Raw genomic sequence first — 20,495 nt, forward strand, 5'->3', positions numbered from 1 at the left:
TTATTTCAAAGACAACATTGTTAAGTCTAGGAGCACTGCATACACCAGCTTATGTGGAATAACAGGGCAGTTCTTTGCATGCCTACTCAGGAGTAAAAGCGGAATCCTAACCATATGTACTCAGAAATAAGTTCTGTTGAATTCAGTGGGACTGGGTGTGTACAGACCAGTACTATTATTCTAGAAAAAGAGGTGCCAGAACTCACCATGAGCACCTGTTCTCTTAGAATGTCAATGACGCCCACCTGAGAGGGGCTGGAACTGAGTTCCGGAAGGTTCTGGCTGAAAAAAAGCCCTGGTACACACCATGTATTTAAAGCACATTTCTCCCTCCCCAAAAGAATGCTGGGAACTGTAGTTCACCCCTCAGAGAGTTACAATGCCCAGCACCCTTAACAATCTATGGTCCTCAGGATTTTTTGAGGAGCGGTGCTTTAAATGGGCTTTAATGTATTACTTAGGGTGAAGGTTGAAGCCTCAACCCCATTAAGTTCTATTGAATGTACTCCCATGTCTGCGGTCTTATGCACACTTACCTTGGAGTAAGTCCCATGGAACTCAATGGAGCTTATTTCTGCATAGGCTTGTAAGTGTTGAAATTGATAACTTACATTGAAAAAGTGAAATGCAAGATACAGGATTCATCTGAGTGACTGCAAAACCTGCAGACTTCTAACAGCACAAATCAGCTTCTTCAGTTACAAGATTAATAGTAGTTGTGGTGGTTGTAATTTCATTGAAAGGCTCACTTCAAAAATATGATTAAATCAAGGCATACAACAACAACAAAAAGAGAGATTCTTTGTATTTAACGAAAGTCCAAGCACAGCTAAATATCCAGGCCACAATCCATCACTGATCTAGGAATGATTAAAGTCATTGGTTCTTTTGTGGTTACTCTTCGCTGGATTGTGGCTCTAGTTTTAAGTGATTAAATTGAATTTGAAAATCTTGTGCTTCAAGATGGTTGTTGGACTTTTTTAAAACCACAGATATTTGGTTCTCTCAGTAACTGTGTTATTTATTTGACTGGAAGGCGAACACATTCCCACTTTATTATATCCACTCAGCTGTGGGCTTCTGATGTACATTTTCATTCCTAATATGGTAGCAGGAGAGGGTTTTGTCTGAGTTCCAGAGCACTGTTTCCAACTTATGGAATGCCATGAAAAAAAGAAAAGAAAACAGTTCAGCAGTGACAAAGATGTGTACTTTTGCACTAATAAAGAGCTGGAAAAGGATAACATGAACTTAGAAGCTTCACCTTTGTTATTTTTACATTCGCCACTTCATCTTCAGCTTTCCATCAAGGCATGAAATGTTTCCAGTTGTGTTAAACAGACATCCTGGAACATTTCAAAGTTGACTTTCTCTAGAAATGTAAGTTTCTTTTTTTTATTTTTGCCATGGCACAAAGGGAGAAGAAATGCAAAATTAGAAACTTCACACCCCCCTCCACCCCAAATTTGTCCACGATCCACTTCCTGTGCATCAATTATACTGTTGTTGTTTTGTCTTAGTGGAAATTCAAGAGTGGATGGAAGAAAACTGAATTTTAACAAACTTCACCAGTCTTCTTCAGGGTCACTTTAGAGTAGCGTCGGTTGACTCAAAACAGAAACTCATTTGGTATAGCCAATCTAAGATACTCCTGAGAAAGATGTAAAGATTCTCTGGATTGTGATGACTTTACAACACCCTAGGCAGAGTACTTGTTATTTGTTTTATTTATTTAATGATGGTAAGTCCATCATGACTCTAGGTCTTGTCTCTTAAATATGAGTTATTAGGCTGGGTCCTCCAACAATAGGCAGAGACTTGGGCCTGCAGTGTAGCCTGAATAAACATCAAGGAGACTTCATCCCTCTGCAAAATTGATGAAAATGAAACCCTTCTTTCTGGGCTGAATACTCTCCTTTCAACAATAAGTCAGTTCCTTCTAAGAACTGATGGTCCCCAGAAGCTGTTGGACTATGACTTCCATATCAAGGCAGACTATTGGTCCATCTAGCTCAAAATCATCAACACCAACTGACAAATTCTGGAATCTCTTTCAGACCTACCTGGAGAGACTGGGAATTGAAAACCACTGCCCTCTCCTGCTTATAACCAGCCCCACTGAACCACCCAAGCTGCTATGTATATGGTTAAAGAGGCCACAACTTATGTAGCGTTCTGGTTTCTAAAATGTAATATAAGAGTTACCAAACATTGTTTTCCTCTAACATAACACCCTAAATGTAGCAGTTGTCAAGCTACAAGAATGGGGATCCGAAGCTCATTGTGTACTTCACAGTTAGAGGAATGCATGTTGCTGCTTTAAGGGGAAGCCCTTATGTCCAGGGTCTCAAATGACTCAGCTTCACCACCATTACATTACATTACATTACATTACATTACATTACATTACATTACATTGAGGGTAATTTTAAACAAAACCAGAGGATGATATTTCACTGTTTTGACTTAAGGGCTCCAAGTACTTCTGAACACCATAGTTAAATTCCTTTCTTCCTTCCTTCCTTCCTTCCTTCCTTCCTTCCTTCCTTCCTTTCTTTCTTTCTTTCTTTCTTTCTTCTTTCCTTTCTTTTTGACTGTAGCATGATAGAAAGAAATTTATAGAAGAGGTTTCTTAGTAGAGCAAATATTACTTTCACATATTAAAAGTATTTAACCAAAACACCCTTTTGTCTATGGTAAGCATGGGCTTTTTCTCTTTCGTTGTGTGTAAGTGTGACGTTTTGATTACCAGCAAAATATGGTCTGAAAATTTTCCTTCCATTTCCACCCCTGACAACACCCTATTATCAGTCAGAAAACAGGGGAAATTATTGCTGTCTATGGCTGCACAACCCTGCTACAAGACACTATACTTGTGCTCCTGAAATGAAAAAAAAGAGGCACATTTTGCAGCTTGCCCAATAGCCTCTCTTGCTTGGGGATGGGCACTAGGTGAAGATTTGGATGGGGGCATGAAATATTGTGACATCATTTGACATCCCTCAAATAAACCAAGTGACTTGGGTACAAATCCCTATGCAAATATTGGTGCATCTTACAGAATTAGGATTGCCTTAAATTTGCTGAAATTCCCCCAGTCCTCCCCGTGTCGAACCGATGGCATTTCAAAGGTGGTTGGGCTCCATGCATGCTTTATGAGCTGTTTGCTTTGTCGTATCAGACGGCTCCTAGATTAGACTATGTCAAGATCTTGTCTCAGCTGAGCAGCAGACAGGAGTATGCTGAACTCTTCAAATTTAATCAAGGTAGTCAGTGAACCACGAGCTCTGCCTGCTCACCCACTTTTGCACCGAATTGGATATCTGCTGTTTAAATTGTAGCAGGTATCTGAGCTGAAAACTATCATGTACCTTCATGTTTCTGATGCCTTATGTCACGTTTCAACGCCTCCTCAGTGAAAGTGATGTACAGCAAGTAGCAAAACTGTTACGTGCCAATCCGGAATCCATTTGTGTCACTGAATGCCTGGAAGAATTTGAGACATCCTAAGATTCATGAAGGCATAATCTGCTGACCACATTATCACACACAATTTCTGCCTTTCCCCCCTTGCCATCCGTATAATACAATGTAAGATTTGCAGTGCTATCCTGTATGTGTCTCCTCAAAAGGGAAGTCTCGTTGTGTTCAATGGAGTTTACTTCCAGGTATGTTGGTATAGCAAGGGCGGGAAAACTGTGGCCTCACATCTCCCCTTATTCCTGACCATTGCCCATACTTTCTTTGAGTGGTGGGAATTGGTGCCCCCAAACCAGAACCAGATTAAGACCTTTAGAGGCCCTAAGCACTTAAAAGATGTTGATGCCCCCAATATATATCTTAATTCAAAATGTAAACACGTGAGCCTTGGTGGACCGAGTGGCAGTTTACCTGTTACCAGATTCTAATTTTGTTGTATTCCCAAGATTAATATATATCATTAATCTTGATTATTACTACGTTGTTGTTGTTATTTTGCTATTATTGTGTATATATAGTATGCATTTTTTTTCATTTATTGTGAGAGCCTTTTTTATCAGCTGCACCATATGGTCCATGGTAAATCTGGCAGTGGAAGATTTCTGTGGTGCCCCTCTTCCCTTGATGCCCTAAACATGTGGTTCTTTTGCTTAATGGCTAATCAGTTCTGCCCCAAACACCTGGAGGGCTACACCCTCTCCACCCTGTGGCATAGGATTGGAGCCTAAGCCACTGACAATGCAATCCTATGCATGTTCACCTGTCCATTCAATGGGGCTTATGCCCAGGCAGCACATTTACAATTGCACTTTGTGCGCTTTCCTTTGATCTTGCCCTGAATACTCACCTATAGATAATCCCTCTGCATCCATTCTGTGTAGGAGGCAGGAAACTTGTCTTGCACTTGCCTGTGAATTACTAAGCGGACCAGAGTGCTGAGGCATAATGGATTTTCCATCTTCCTAGCAAATGTCAAGAGCTGTGTGTATCTTTTTGAGGTCATCAATAAGCCTGTCCTGTTCACAGAATTGCATAGCTTTTCGCAGCCTCCTGCTCTTCAAACAGAACAACGAGTTGCTTCATATATAGATGCTGAGTTAGGAAGCTGTGAGGGCATTAGCAGTATGCCTGAGTAATTGAAGTTAGCTGTTTTGCACAACTGCATTGCCTTACTGGTTGGAACAGAGCTTTCCAAAATTTTCATGTTGGTGAAACACTTTTTCGACATGCATCATTTCATGACACAGTAATTCAGTTTTACTAGAGGTGCAACTAACCCCTTTCTAGCCCTGGAAGGGATGCTGGGAGCATTCGTGCAACACACCTACACACTGCAGCCGACACACTAACATGTCACGACACACAGTTTGGAAAGCTCTGGGTTAGAAACTCATTTAATTGGCTTGGCAGTGGAGGGGGGAGAGAGAAGCACAACTTTAAGGAAAACAATAGCCCTGACCTCACTTCATGCAAATGTTGTGTATATGCCTGAGATTGAAAAGGAGATGCACATCTTTCTGAATAATCTGTTATACTGCTCTTAACCTAAAATGTGGCATTGTTTGCTGAGAAATTCATAACTGAGCTGGATGAAACTCTGAATTTCTTCAGTCACAGATGCTTCAGGAAGAAATGCTATGCCTGTATTTTATATTCTTTCTACAGAGAAGTGTCTTTGATTTGATACTTTTGACCACATTGTCAGACATCAAAGAGCTGCATGTTTACCGAAGCTTACAAACCTTGTCAATAAAACAGTAACCTTGTCAATACAAGAATGGCTATGGAAATTTGAACAATATTACAGATGGTTTGTCCTTTGTGGTTGGAATCTGTGTCATTTCAAAATTACATGCATGGAATGTTTAATTCCTTTTCTGCGCTTTGAATATTTATATTGTATATAATTCTCAAAGCCCACCAGTTCCTGCCTCAGCAGAGGACGGTTGGGTAAAAATATCACCTCTTATTGTTTGCAACAATTTCCAGCGGGGTACTTGTGTTAGCCTATTGCGGAAAATAAAATAAATATTTTCATGGCACCTTAAAGACTAACAAATGTATTATGTCTGAAGCTTTCATGGATGACATTTAAGCTATTACATAATGGTCACTGACAATATATTTTTATTTTTATTTTTATTTACACTTCATTTCCTTCTGACTTCACTGTCTACAGTTTGTTTCTCAGTGCCCATTTCTTTATGTGCATACACACCTGCATACCCACATACCCACGATCACGTGTAATACACATTTGCTAGTCTTTAAGGTGTTTAGGGAAGCTTTTAATGTTTGATGCATTACTGTATTTTAATATTTAGTTGGAAGCCACCCAGAGTGGCTGGGGAAGCCCAGCCAGATGGGCTGTGTATAAATAAATTATTATTATTATTATTATTATTATTATTATTATTATTAGACTCCTTTCTTATTTTTGTCTGGAGCAAGTCATAGGAATGCTTGCTTGTACTAAATGAATCATGTCTCTTACTCTTTAAGAATGACCTTTTTCCGGTCAGCCAGATATTCCACTGAGAGTGGCTAGAGCACCGACATGTTCACAGGACCATTTTCTCACCAGAGATTCTGTGCTAGCAACCAAAACTAGGTTGCAGCTCTGAATTGTAAGCAATATATGAGCCTTGTTCAGGTGTTAGCACAGATCCCTGGAGGGGTACTCAGGCTATGTATCCATTGCATTTGAAATTCACTCATTCTCCTCTCCCATCTACCACTGGGCTCATTGCTAGCCATAGGCATCCTTGCACAGATTCAGCATGCTACCACCAATGCAAACGAGTGGGTGCATGGATGAGAGAGGGAAGAGCAAGTGCCCATATGGGAGTGCTTTCTTTATGCTCAAACAACATCTGAGTGCAAAGCCAGTGCGCTAAAAGATTGTGTCCTCACCATTTGGGTGTTATTCAGCTGCCGGTGAAATGAGTGGTAAGTTGAAGATTGGGCCACTGGATAAACCTCCAGTCTTGTACTGACACTAATATTTATGTGGTGATTTCAATTACATATTTTCAAATTCGGTTTAAATTAAAATTCAGGCAGCGTTGAAACTTCAAGACACATGTGAACACTAGTATTAATATACTGGTGTATATATCATATATTAACATATTTATGTTCACTTTTACATTCCACTTCAACACTGCCTGAATTCTCATTTGAACTGAATTTGAAAATGCCAAGATTCCTTTAGCTTAAAATCTATCTTTCTATACAGTAGTACCTTGGGTCTTGAACATAATCCGTTCCGGAAGTCCATTCAACTTCCAAAACGTTCGAAAACCAAGGCATGGCTTCCAATTGGTGCCAGTGCCCCTGAAACAATAGCCGACAGCCGCATCGGACATTCGGCTTCTGAAAAACGTTTTAAAACTGGAACACTTACTTCCAGGTATTTGGCATTCGGGAGCCGAAATGTTCAAGTACCAAGGCATTCGAGAACCAAGGTTCCACTGTATATGTTTGTGTACAATATCCCACACCATTTACAAGTGTCACTAGGCCCTAGGAGAATATTTTGGGATGGGGGAACTGCAGGAGGATTGGCAAGTCGTGAAAGCTCTGTTCAATGAACATGATCTCTTCCATCCACAGAAGCAAAGTTAGTATCCAAGTCATTTATTTAGGACATAGATTATTTTGTATGGTTATTTGGAACATTATTAATCCACTGTATCTTCATTAGTATCCTGCATAAAAGTGCTTTTAAAAATCCACATTTAGTTTAATCTACACACCGGAGTTTGGAAAGTGAAATGTTTCTCGCCCACTCCTGCCTTTTCTCCCTTTCTGTCTACTTTCAAGGCATGACTGACAAGCAGCCATGTCAATTTTGAACACTGGGGCCTGTTTCCTGGTTGATGAGTGGAGACAGGTTTATTGCTTTACACTGCAGAATTTTATTATAACCACATTTTCATAGCAATTGGGCTGCTTTCCTTTTGTACTTGAAGTGTTGACTCTGGATTAAAGCATGAAGGTTTCTCAATTGCTTATGGCTTTATTCCAATCTATTTCACTTAAAATTTATTTTGCTAAGTGTAGGTAGTTTATAGTGGGCTGGCAAGATTCTCAGGAGACCAATCTTTTATTTTTGTGATGCATTTGATAGAAAGGGGAGAAATAAGAGGAGATTGCCTGCTGCTTTCCTTTTCAACAGCTTCACCCTTTGCACTGCCATACTTGTATTGTTCTGCTTGTGTAATGAAATATTATAAGTGGTGAAATCCTGTGGATAGAACTATTAGAATAAGCCTTAGGCCATTATGAACCATTCTGTTTTGACAGTCTGCGGTTAACAATCCCTGACTGAAATTCTCCAAAGGGAAGATCATTGACTCTTTGTCAATTTTATAACACTGTTTTTCCTGACACTGTTCCAGTTTCACAATCCAGGTGTGTTAGCTCTTCTAGACGGAATGTCGTGTGTGCAAAAGGATGCTGAGTGGGGGCAGGGAAAGCCAGAGATGTGCCCTTGTATGTTAGGCAGACAAATTCTCCTCAGGTACAAAGTATATGGAGTTTTAAACAAATGCAGGGCCAGACCTTGGATGGATTACAATGCATTACAAGCCTTGGTGGACAGAAAGCATAAAAACCTGTACTTGTGCTTTCAATGTAACATCTGAAATGGTGTTGCTCCTTCACAGAGTTAGTGTAAATGTCTTATATGTGTGTATGGTAAGTTTATGCATCTCACCACAGAAGAAATGCACTTGGTGTCTGCATCAGACATTATGCAGGAAGCACAAAGAAATATGCTTGGTCTTCTACTCCCCCAACTTTCCCAGTGAATTACCTAATGTCATGCTTTCCCCTCACCCTCTTAATACATCCCATAATGTCTGAAGTGGCTCTCCAAATAGGAAATGAATCAGGGGTCAGAGCTTTGCAGGCAGTTTAGTAGCCAGCCCACCTTGCTTATGGAAGGAAGAATATACAGTGGTGCCTCGCAAGACGAAATTAATTCGTTCTGTGAGTTTTTTCGTCTTGCGAATTTTTCGTCTTGCGAAGCACGGTTTCAAAAGAAGTTTTGGAAAAGCTTCAAAAATCACCAAAGTCTTCAAAAACCTCAAAAAAAGGCTACCACACCGTGTGCAACTGCATTTCTTCAAGCAATGCACCCTGGGTATTAACGGTTTTAAGAAAAAGGAAACAAACTTGCAAGACGTTTTCGTCTTGCAAAGCAAGCCCATAGGGAAATTCGTCTTGCAAAGCAACTCAAAAACCCTTTCGTCTTGCGAGTTTTTCGTCTTGCGAGGCATTCGTCTTGCGAGGTACCACTGTACCCCATTCCATAGTTTTGCTCCTTTATGTCATAGCTTTAGTCACCAAAATGCTGTGTGTGTGTGTGTGATTAGGCTAATAAATATATTTCTAGATAGAATGTTAGTGTGTATTTACAGACCTTCCACGTGTCCCTATTTTCCAGGAATGTCCCTGATTTAGAGAAGGTTTTGTCCCAGGTTATGATTTGATCCTGGAATGTCCCTATTTAACATTGGAGAAATGTTGGAGGGTATGGAGTTATCCGACCCCTGAACCATCTGAAGGCAATCCTGTATAAGGAAGGGTTTTTTAAAAATGTTTATTGTTTTATTATTTTTTTATATGTGTTGGAAGCTGCCCAGAGTGGTTGGGGCAACCCAGTAAGGTGTGTGGGGTATAAATAGTAAAATTACCATTATGGAATGGGACATCCCTATTTTCACTGGATAAATATTGGAGGGTATGTATTTATCCCTAAGACTCCATCAGCCATTACAGGTGCAACACTTTGCCATCCGCATGTTCATTTTGTCACAGAAAGCAAAGCATACAATGCTGTGATTTAGTACAAGCAGACAATAACACTTATGCAATCTGGAAGCACTCTGGCTCCTGCACAGTTTCTCTGAAAAGTTGCCTTCCATTGCTGCTGTGCTTCCCCAGAGAGTTCAGTCCTCCTCTGCCCCCAGTTTTCCTTCCCATTCTGAGGGTTTCCTTGTGCAAACGAATATTGATTCAGACAACCCACGCATGTGATCGCTATAAACTCATTAGAGGTTATTTCCGAGGCCTTAATTATCCCTTCCCACACATGAAAACACACAGGAGGGAAAACGTTAAAGGCAAATTATCCATGGCTTGAAAGCCATGAACAGCACACTGAGTCATCCTCTCACAGGAGAGAGGTTTGCTAGCCCTGAAGTAAGTCTGTTTTGAAATCCATGGGAGAAAGAAATGAAGAAGGAAAACACACTCTCAGACAGATCTGAAAGCAAGTAAATATGAAAGAGCTTCCTACAACATTTCGCCCTGTGGGGAGCCGTGATGCCAGCAATTCCACAACCACATCTCTGTCCAATGTCTGGCTTCCTGCAGAAAAGGAAAAGCATGACAGATGCTGTTGGTATCAAACAGTTAGTGGAAATGTCCTAACACAACACATAATGGCTTTGCTGTGCAGTGGACACGATCATTTGCCAACTGTCTGTTACCTAGAAAGCCCTGGCTGGCTGTATAGTCCTTTGAGGAGCAATGGTAGACAACTCTGTGCCATTTTCCTCTACTGGCATGATTGAGGGAAAAGTCCGTTCACCTTTTATCTGGTGTATGGAGTTGCAGCCAGTCAGCCGAGCCTCAACAGTTTTCCGGCGTAGGGGGAGGTACACTGCTCCCCCCCCCCCCACGTCACAGCCACCCACATCATCTGTGCTGTGGACAGCCCCAGCCAATCTGTGGCTAGAGTGGGTGTGGCCGCAGGCCATTTAATTTTGGCGCAGCAGGTCAGCTGCCTCTTCCTTGCCTCTTGTTTTTCTCAAAATATATGCCCTTTGTTGTCTCACTATTGAAATTTGAGGCCCTCAGAATGAGAACCTGATTCCTGTCCCCATTATGTTTCTCTATGAACTTAATGACCTTATCTATGTTTACCTGACCCAGAGAAGATTCTGGGAAGGAAGGGTTGTGTTTTCAGAATATAACTTTATGACCATTTCAGATTTGTATTATGAAATGGGATGCTTAAGAACTTTTGTGCCATCACTAATAAGTATGCCTAGGATTGTGCTGCAACTACTAATCAGGCACTAGAACAAGGCAGTGCTAAGAGGTAGTCCTGAGCTGCGTTGCCCAAATCAAACAAGTTAACATTGATGTGGAAGGTTCATTAATAGGTGAAGACCAACCCACCCACTTCCAACTCACAAAATAATTATCTAGAGCTGACTGTGGCCATGCCCAGGCAACCTCTTTAATGAGCATTTCTCCTGTTTTGTTGGTGTGGAGATTAGACAATGCTACATCAAGCATTATCCCACACTTACCAATGCATTTGCCTATTGCTTTGCTTAGGGCAAAAAAAAACCCAAAACCCCAATCTTTTGGGGAACTGCTGGACTAAGACTTCTCATTCAGCCATCAAGGGTGACCTTCGGCCAGTCACTGTCTCTTAGCCTAACCTACCTCACAGGGTTGTTGTGAGGATAAAGGATAAAGGAGAACTATGTCTGCCACCTTGAGTTCACTGGAGGAAAGGTGGGATATAAATGAAATAAAATAATGATAATGTAATTCCAAATCATCTTTAATTTGAGCAGACTCAGTTTGCCAGGATGTAATTGAATTTCACCCCTAAATGTGACAGCCTGGAAGCGCTATATACCTTGACTATAGATACCTCAGTTCATGGGACTTGCAGGCATTTATTAAAGGCTGTTATCTTTATATTTGTGTTCAGGAAATATTCAGATGTAGTAATCTTGTCCCACCCTAGCCAACTTTTTCCATTCCGGGCATTCAATCCAAGTGAAAATTCATGAATTCTAAATTTTGCTATTTCTGCAAAGGCTTCATTAAGTACTGGTCACCTACAACTTAGGTTTCACTTTAAAAACCACTGTCAGTCAGGGGCTCCATTGTTCCAGCTTTTGTTAAGGGAATATTTCATTTTCATTGTGCTGCACTCCACAGATGCTATCTTGTCCCTGTATATTTGATGCTGCTGATACAGGTGACTCATTTAACCATGGCGTATTGTCTCGGATAAACCTGGTTTGTCTCTTGAATGTCATATGTACAATTTTTTCTTTATTATCTACGAGATTAAATATTCCTTCTCAAGACTCTTGCTGTGGGTATTGGAGCTGTCTTTAGAAGACGTGCAACAGTGTTTCTAAGATCAAAATCACTGTATTTACTGGCAATTTGACATTACCTCAACTTTATTTCATATGAGACTCGAATCGTTTGCCTCTAAATAATGGCTGATATCTTTGCCTCTAAACTTTGACAAAACAAAGCATGTCAGATCAAGTACCCTGCTGCTTTTAAAAGCTTCTTTATTAGCCTCCCTTGAGACATTCTTTTAAAATCAGTAATGCACAATATAAATTGTACATTTTCAGCTTTTGAATTTCCGTGCAGTGAATATTAATCAGGGAAACTGAAAAATCAACTTAGCCCTTTCCATAGAAGGACAGTGCCAACCCCCACCTCCACCCCACCCGCCTGACTACACACTGTCCTCTCAGCAGGGCTTTATTGCAGTTGCAGTCTTGCATCATCCTAAAGCAGTCTTCTTACATCCAAGAATCAGCATACAGAGGTGGGATTACATGCAGGGGAGAATCCAGTGTGGGGAAGTCAACCATACCTCTTTATACTAGTTGGCTATAGACCAATTCGCCAGCAGTCCATGTCTCGTGATGCTGACTCATCGCATGATGCTGAGTTAGCCTTTCCACTTAACACAGAGTGTTAACTGCTTGATACCCACAACACTCCAACAGTTGTTTCCTCCTCCTCCTCCAACTCTTCTCCACCTCCACCTCTTGAATGTCACGAGCTTTAATAAATTAAAACTAAAACTACTCGTGATATACTGACAGTGGAGCTTTAGAGAAATGGAACAGTGTAGTTTTTTGTCTTCACAGGTTTAAGCTGAACACATTTAAACTATCTGTAACTGGAACATTTAAACGCGTCGTACATTTTTAAACCAGTCATTCAAAGCTGTGGTGCTCAGGTCATAGTGTGGGTGGGGGAATCTGTGTTGAGAAAAGACCAAGCAAGGTTTTACATCTTCACAGTCTACCTTCTAATACTAGCCTGATTATTTATTCTCGGATATATAAGCAGCTGAGACTAGAAAGCATTTTGCTGACTTCTCTTCCCCTGTTTCCTTTCCCTTACAAAATTGTTCTGTTATGTTGTTGTAGCTAGCCTCCATCTGTCTCAGCAGAACAATGTAGGAGTGCACCTTTGGAGCTTGAGTCAAACTGTTGGAAGGTTCCAATGCCTGCCATGGCTGTAGAGATCAATATGGGAGGGACGTCTTTTGTTGTGGCTGGGGCAGATGAAGGCATCTGGTTGTACGTCATTTCTTTTAAGGAAATGCAACACAAACCAAGAGTGCTGGGCAGCCATCAGGTCTATAGAGCAAAGTCCTGTGGATTGTGGCTTAATGCTCACCCTATGGCTTAATATTTCATGGTACATCTACACAATAACACACTCTTCCAGTTCAGAGCAAAACTGGATGTTCAGGAAGAAGCCACTGAAAATGATTGTATGATGGGGTAGGAGTCAACTGCACACTGACAGTGAACTGGTAGTGCCAGCCCACATTTGTTGGAGGAACAGTACACTGTAGACCCAGAGCCCTCTAAAGGTCATGAACCAGAGAAGGCCATGGACAGCTACATCGTTGCCCAGCAGCCTAGAGCCATAGAAGATTCTTGGCTGCAATAAGGCATAAAGGAGTGTTCAGAGGAATCCAGGGTCCATTTTAGAAGCTGAGGGGGCCAGGAACGTTGGAGAATCTGAGATGCCTCCTCTCTTCTTGCTGCACCTTGTGTCAATTTCATTTCCTCCCCACACCAGTATTCAACTATTTCTTACTCAGAGTTGACCTATTAAGTTTTATATTCAGTTATATACAAAAAAGTACAGAATTAGCAGGGCTAGGCACAAACAGAAATCTCTCCCCAGGAAATGTAGCCAAATCTATTAATTTCAATAGGCCTAATGTACACTCATAGATCTCTACCATGCGGGGGGAGACCATGGTCAAATCAGGGTCCAATCAGGAAGCAGGGCTAGCCCATTCAGTGGTGCGCTCCCCACAAACATTATTTTAATGCATGAAAGGAGAGGCATCCAAACCCCTTTATAATCAGAATGTAGTAAAAGTGGAATTGGCTTGCTGAATCAGATGAAGGTGCCTTTAGTCCAAGACTTTGTCTGTCCAACCACAGCTCAACATACGTAATTGTAAATGATGGGAGTTTGTCAGCCCCTTGCAGCTTGCCTTGGGTAATGAGACTACCACCACCCAGGAGCATGGAAGTGCCATTTGTAGCCATTATAAGTATCATGGTTAACGTCTGTCCTCTTTTCCTTTTGGAAAGCCATTTAAGCCAGAAACCATCACCACCTCTTGCAGTGAACGATGCAATTCTATTTACAAGTGAATAAAGATGGGGGGGGCAATGTATTCATCTGAATGTGTTGTCTGGCTTTCGCAATGGACTTCTTTGAGTCCATCTCTAATAGGAACAGGTGAGAGAAGAGTAACCCTCACTGCTTCTGAACTTACTCTTTTCTGGAGCCTTGCAAGTTTGTAGGGCAGCAGTCACTAATAGGGGAAGGTCAGTTATCCACATATCTAGGAAAGAAATTTTGCCCTTGTAGTGTTCCTGTCAAGCAGTGACACCTCAGCAGCCTACCTACAGGCAAATATTTCCATGCAGAGGCAAATTAACACAAGGAGCTTCTCTGACTGTTTGCACAATCCTGACTTTGCAGGATGCTCATCTTTTGACAAAGTTGCATTATTGGAACATTTACTTGACAATTTTGCCTGATTTTTTATCTTCTATAAATATGGATTTGCTTGAGAAACATTCTGTGAGTCTCCTGCCTCTTTCCCCCCCTCCTTCCTCTTTTGACTCAAGGATTATCCTCATTAGAGGACACACTATATTAACCAGGGCACCATTTCCTAACCGCCTTGTTTTTCTTGTCATTGCTCAGATCCCTATGTGAAAATTCATCTGATGCAGAATGGAAAGCGGCTGAAGAAGAAGAAGACAACAATTAAAAAGAACACTCTGAATCCCTATTACAATGAGTCTTTCAGCTTTGAAGTACCATTTGAGCAAATCCAGGTAATGTCAGACATCAGTTTCTTCCTCGCCTTGAAACTCCATCCCTCAGCCCTCATACATATTTAACAGGAACCTTGCTAATTATCAAGTGTGCATGCCTTCATTAGCACCTAGGCATGAATCCTGCGCGGCATGAAATGAGTGTGACTGCTTCAAGAGGGGAATGATAAAATATACAGTACTTAGGAAGTGTCAATTCTTCAGCAAAAAAATAGGTAGCGGGCATTTTATAATATTCAGCAGCAGTGAATTCAGAACAGAATACATAGTGATGGGGAAACAGATTTGTTGACGCTTAGGAGTCTCTTGGAAGAGATGGATTCTGCACAGGGAACCAAACACACTCATTTGTAGCACAGTCAGGGCCATGGGAAGTGCTGTCACTGGTAGACTTCATGAAAGTAAATTTGGCATAATGATTAAATTTGAAATATGAAGGCATAGAGCAGAACTTAGAATTGAGTTTACCCTTACCAAGTGACCAAAGCGACCAAACACTTGCAATCAAATCAGGATCTAGAGGGCAGGAAGTTCATCACAACATTTTAAAACCTTAATGTGGTATTTAACAATAACAGTAACAATAGCAATAATTAATTGAAGCGCCCTATGAATAAAAGAGCAGTCACATCAATTGGCCCTAGGCTTTTAAAACGTTTGGTTGTTAATGTAAATAAGGCACGTAACTCTCCATCTTCTGCCACCCACCTTTTCCATTGAGCTTTCTTGTGACAAGGTCTACCCATTTTTTTGGCAGTCCAGTTTGCCTTCCTCATTCCTGACCTTTCTCTTTCTCATCCTGTTTTAGAAAGTGCAAGTTGTTGTGACTGTTTTGGACTATGACAAGATTGGCAAGAACGATGCCATTGGCAAAGTCTTTGTGGGCTACAACAGCACCGGGGCGGAGCTGCGACATTGGTCAGACATGTTGGCCAACCCGAGGCGACCCATTGCACAGTGGCACACCTTACAGCCGGAGGAGGAGGTAGACGCCATGCTTGCAGTCAAGAAGTAGGAAGACAAAAAGGAAACGAGAAAAGAAGCCTTTCTGCATTTGCCCATATAGTGCTCTTTAGCCAGTATCTGTAAATACCTCAGTAATATGGGTCCTTTTCTTTCCAGCCATGCATCCCTAACACAGATCAGTGGTACTTCAAATCTTGTTTTTAATTTGCACAACTTTAAATGTAGAAAGCCCTACACAGCCCTCCCATCTCACCACTGCCCTCCGATCGACTCTTCTTTTAAGCAATATGTGTAGATAGAGCATGACGGAAATTATTTATTGTATCACAGTTGTACATACCAGTATGCTAAAAATAATAATAATAATTTATTTCTAGTCCGTTTATTTGTATGTTGTAAGCGTTTCCTAATCTGTGTATATCTAGATGTTTTTAATAAGATGTTCTATTTTAAATTATGTAAATTGACTGAGATATAGGAGAGCTGATAATATATTATAGGGTAACTAACTATCGTATCGTCTGCATTCCAGCAAAAATTCCAACTTGTTAAGGCACTAGTAGTGTTACACTGACATCTTAAAGGACAACTTAAATCTGAGCTTTCAACCGAATCGTTCAAATATCAACGTACGCTCACATGACACTCCTTGGAGGGGTTAATTCCCATTGGTGGTCTTCTCTCGTGGGCAACTTAGCATGATCTGAGCAGCTCCAAAGCTGACCTCAAGGAAGCGTAGCCAGAAGCTGATATATCATTTTTTCCTGTGTGTATATATATAAAAACAAACTGAAATCATGGCTTTACACTTAGAAATTGAAGGGACAATTCCTTTGAGGGTGGGAGCATTAATTACAACATATAGGAACATATAAATTGGGGGGGGGGTAAATCACAGGGGGGAAGGATGCAATAGTAACAAACCCCTACAACTGACCATGGCAAAACACATACCTGAAACCCAATCGCTCTCCGTTTATCACCTTTATACAAAATTTGCATACTGTGAATCCCATTTGTGATCTCACTATCTCTAATCCTAATGAGTTTGCACATTAGACTTTGTAACAAAATATTTTATTATACTAAGCCAGATGAGAAGGAATGCAGAATATTTTTTAAGACAAAAAAAAAAAAAATCACCGCCGTGTGTGTTTATTATACAAAAGTAGTTTCATGGTGACGAGACAGTATTGTAAAATCCCATCAAAAGAGGACAAAAAAAAATTAGCCATATTTCTGAATGCACTTCAAAGCAAGCCAAAAGATTAACAGCTAGTGACCTTTTATATACTATTTATACTTAATAAGTTTTAATTTGTCCTTTAAAAAAAAGTGAAACAAAACAAAGAACAAGTTCTAGCAAACTGAAGCAACCTCTTATGTACACTAGTTGCTCGTTTCAGGAGGAGTTTTTAAATGTTTTCAATGTTACTATGTAGTAAATGGCACTATTATGAAGCTATTAGTCATTCCATTTAAGCGTCTTAAAAGACAGCTCTGTGTATCACTGTGACTGCCGTGTGTGCTTAGAAACTGTAGTTTTTCTCAGTGGATAGCAATCAATTTATTCCGTAGTGATATTGTAAAAATACTGCCATTCCCTTCTACTGCACTGCCGAAGGAGTGTATAGCACAAGCAGTTCTCCTACCTATGGACCAATCCAGAACTGAAGAGCTATGCATAGGACAAGGGCATCAAAATAGAGCAGATGGACCACACAGCATTTTGTCGACACTGTGCAATATTCCGCATCTCCCCGCCCCCCCCCCCCCCGTCCCCTCCGTTTGATGGTAAGACAGTTGTCCTACAGATAAAGACAGTTGTCATCTCAGATAATCCCATCTCATCATGTTGTGGGCATTACTATTTTTTTAGCTCAGGTCTCTTCAATAGAGACACCTTCCATTTAGTTACTTTTCTTACTTGCATACTTATTTAAGAGACTGTGAATATAACGTGTTGAAGTACTTGTTCTATTTTTAGTTACCACCCAGCACCAAAAACACAAGGAGGTAGCAAAAAAAAAAAAAAAAGGAAAACGGAAAAAAAATAGCACCCTTTTGTGGAATAAGTGGGATTTCCCTAGAAATAAGTGGATAATCCAGTTAAATAATAATAATATTTTTAAAAAGAAAAAAACAGCAACAGATTTTTGAATGACAACCCCTTTCTCAGAGCTGTGGGTCTACACCTCACCCAATAAGAAGTGGAGAGGTTTTTTTTAACTCCCAAGCCACAAATTGAATTTGTGGCAATGTGTTCTGCTTTCTGCATAGCTTCCCAACAGATGAGAGTGGAAACATCTATCACTCTGGAGGTCTTTCTATTTTCTATAAGAAACGGAAAAAAAGACATAGTTGAGTCAGATAAGCTAAGATGTATATATAGGGAAAAAATCTTACAGGAATACTTTTATAACCTAACATTTTTAAAAGGACCAAATCCCACCAAAGAGAAGAGCTCAACAGGCTTTGCAGCCTATGAGGAAAGAGTTTCAGCTCCACTGTAACTTCCTTTAGTTGTTCATTGTAGCAGGGACAAAAAAAAAAAAGCAAAACGCATCTTGAAATTTACAGGCTCAAGCTGCCAGAACTGATTCATTGTGTTAAGGTATTCTTAATGCATTTTCTTCCAGCACTGCCAGACTGAATGTCACCACAGAATTGGTTGCTAATGTACTATAGTTCTCAGCAGAGAGCAGACCTGCTATTTGACCAAGATGACATTTTCATCCTCAAAAGAAGCCACATGTACCTTTCTGACAAAGCTGTGTAAAAGTATTAGAATCTGATGCTGTAGAAAGATCCTAGTTGCCTTTGTGTATATTTACTGCCTGCTTGAGTGTTTCTATGTGTGGATTTTTCTCTGTATCTTGTAGAAGCGTTTGGGGTGTTCTATCCTGCCATATGGCTCGTAGCCTGCGAGCTGACAAGTTTAGCTGTATTTTACATTCAGTTTTGATGAGGTGGTTTATATTTTGTTTCACTTTTGTGTAGTGAATCCCACGGTAGAGTTTTTCCAGGTGTTGTTAAAATAAAACATACATACTACACAGATATTCAATAAAAATGTTTTATTTCCTGTTGATGCCTTGAGTGTCTTCGGTTTTCTTCCTCGGCTTAGTAACTAAACAGACAGGAATCTGGCAACTCTGATCCATCCATTTCAGATGTTATCCCCTCAGGCCAGCAGCTCCACTGCATCCTTGAGGCCTGAGGTGTCCATACACACAGTTGCAATGCAGCTGCAAGAGGGGGTCTAAATGTTGGCAAATATCCCTTGTGTGCAATTGAAATACACATTCACACCATGATCAAAACAGGTGCATACTAAGTGCATGGAAGCATGTTGGGAAAGATTGAGGGCACAAGGAGAAGGGGACGACAGAGGACGAGATGGTTGGACAGTGTTCTCGAAGCTACCAGCATGAGTTTGACCAAACTGCGGGAGGAAGTGGAAGACAGGAGTGCCTGGCGGGCTCTGGTCCATGAGGTCACGAAGAGTCAGACATGACTAAACGACTAAACAACATTCCAAGCTGGAGGAAAAACTGCATGTGCAAACTAAAGCAGGTCCAGTCTGGTCCGTCACCTTGCATGCATTCACAAGTCCATCTTGATACTTGGTGGTAGTGTTGATCTTCTGTTTTGAGGAGAATAAAGGTTATACTTCATCCCTATCCCCACTTTATTACCCAGCAAACAGCTGGCATATTGCCAAGTATCTTACTGGGACTAAAGGCTCAAGCTGTTGATGCACATGCAATAGGACTTTGACCAGAGTATATTTTCCTGACATTCCACACACCATCTGTTTTCCTAATGGCTTTATATTACCATCCCTCCTAGCTCACAGAACCGCAATTCCACTCTTTTTTTCAGGGACATTCGTCTTACGCTGCCCCACAGAGTGTATACACAGTGATGTGTACCTCCATTATCAGTGTAGCATGTTGGATGACAAAAGCAGGGCAGGTCCTGGTCAATTGCGTGCAAGCATGACTCCCTTCCAAGCTGCTATCCCAACTGCATGCCCGCATCGCCTAGATGGCTCCACATTTTCCAGGATGTGTTTAAAATAGTTGACCCTGCTATGAATGGCATCAGCAATAAGTGATGCAATGCAATCATCTTACATATCTCTTTATTGATTTGGGGGATTAAGTTATCAAAGTGAAAGGTAATGAAAGTCCAATCACCACTCCAGTCTTCAATCTCAGTCCTTAACAGCTCAGTCATTACTGCGCTTAGGAATTATATGGTAGGAAGTCCTAGCTGGGAGGTGGAAGAGAGGTGTATGAAAAATTGTAACAGATAAATAAATAAGCAGATGTTATGCAAGTTAGCCAAACCATAGACTGGAGGAGAATGCAAAATAAAATTTGGGGGGGGGAGCTTTGAGGGGGAAATTATCCCAGGCCATTAATAATTCCCTGTCACAAAGTGGCTGAAATTGGGTCATTAGACAGTCATGTTAGCAGAGCGTATTCCCAGCAGTTTCAGCTCTCATCCTTTTGAAGGTAGTTATCTGATCATGAAAGCATTTCTATGCTACATTCCTGGTTTTTAGGGATACACAGGCAAAACATTTTAAGTATTTTAATCCATGACATTTAGTAGCACAAACAACAGAAGGCTTTTCTTTAACACAGAAGCAAAAAGAAGAGTATGTCTGCTATGAAAAAGTAAAAATGGTAACTTGCTTTTAAAAAAAACCAACTGTTGGCATCTATATCAACATCCTAAATATTACATTTGTGTTCCTATTTAGTTCCTATTTTTGGAACTAAACAAATTGCCATAAAACATATCAAGGTCAATTCATTCATTCAGCTGCATACCAAAGGTCTGCAGACACAACAATTCGTTGATTTT

The 20,495-nt window shown here is 40.7% G+C and overlaps 1 protein-coding gene across 4 annotated transcripts in view; it reads left to right on the forward strand.

The window, feature by feature from the left end:
* Window positions 1-18,706, forward strand: part of SYT1 (synaptotagmin 1) — a 327,169-nt gene extending 308,463 nt beyond the window's left edge. For all 4 annotated transcript variants that reach the window (XM_028745766.2, XM_028745764.2, XM_077934750.1 and 1 more), the window contains exons 9-10: window positions 14,518-14,651; window positions 15,460-18,706. In XM_028745766.2, the coding sequence (XP_028601599.1) occupies window positions 14,518-14,651; window positions 15,460-15,666 (341 nt within the window). In that variant the 3' untranslated portion in view covers window positions 15,667-18,706. The remainder of the gene's footprint in view (window positions 1-14,517; window positions 14,652-15,459) is intronic.
* The last annotated feature ends 1,789 nt before the right edge of the window (window positions 18,707-20,495 follow it).

The sequence above is a fragment of the Podarcis muralis genome, chromosome 10 (assembly GCF_964188315.1).
Source record: "Podarcis muralis chromosome 10, rPodMur119.hap1.1, whole genome shotgun sequence".
Lineage (NCBI taxonomy): Eukaryota > Metazoa > Chordata > Lepidosauria > Squamata > Lacertidae > Podarcis > Podarcis muralis.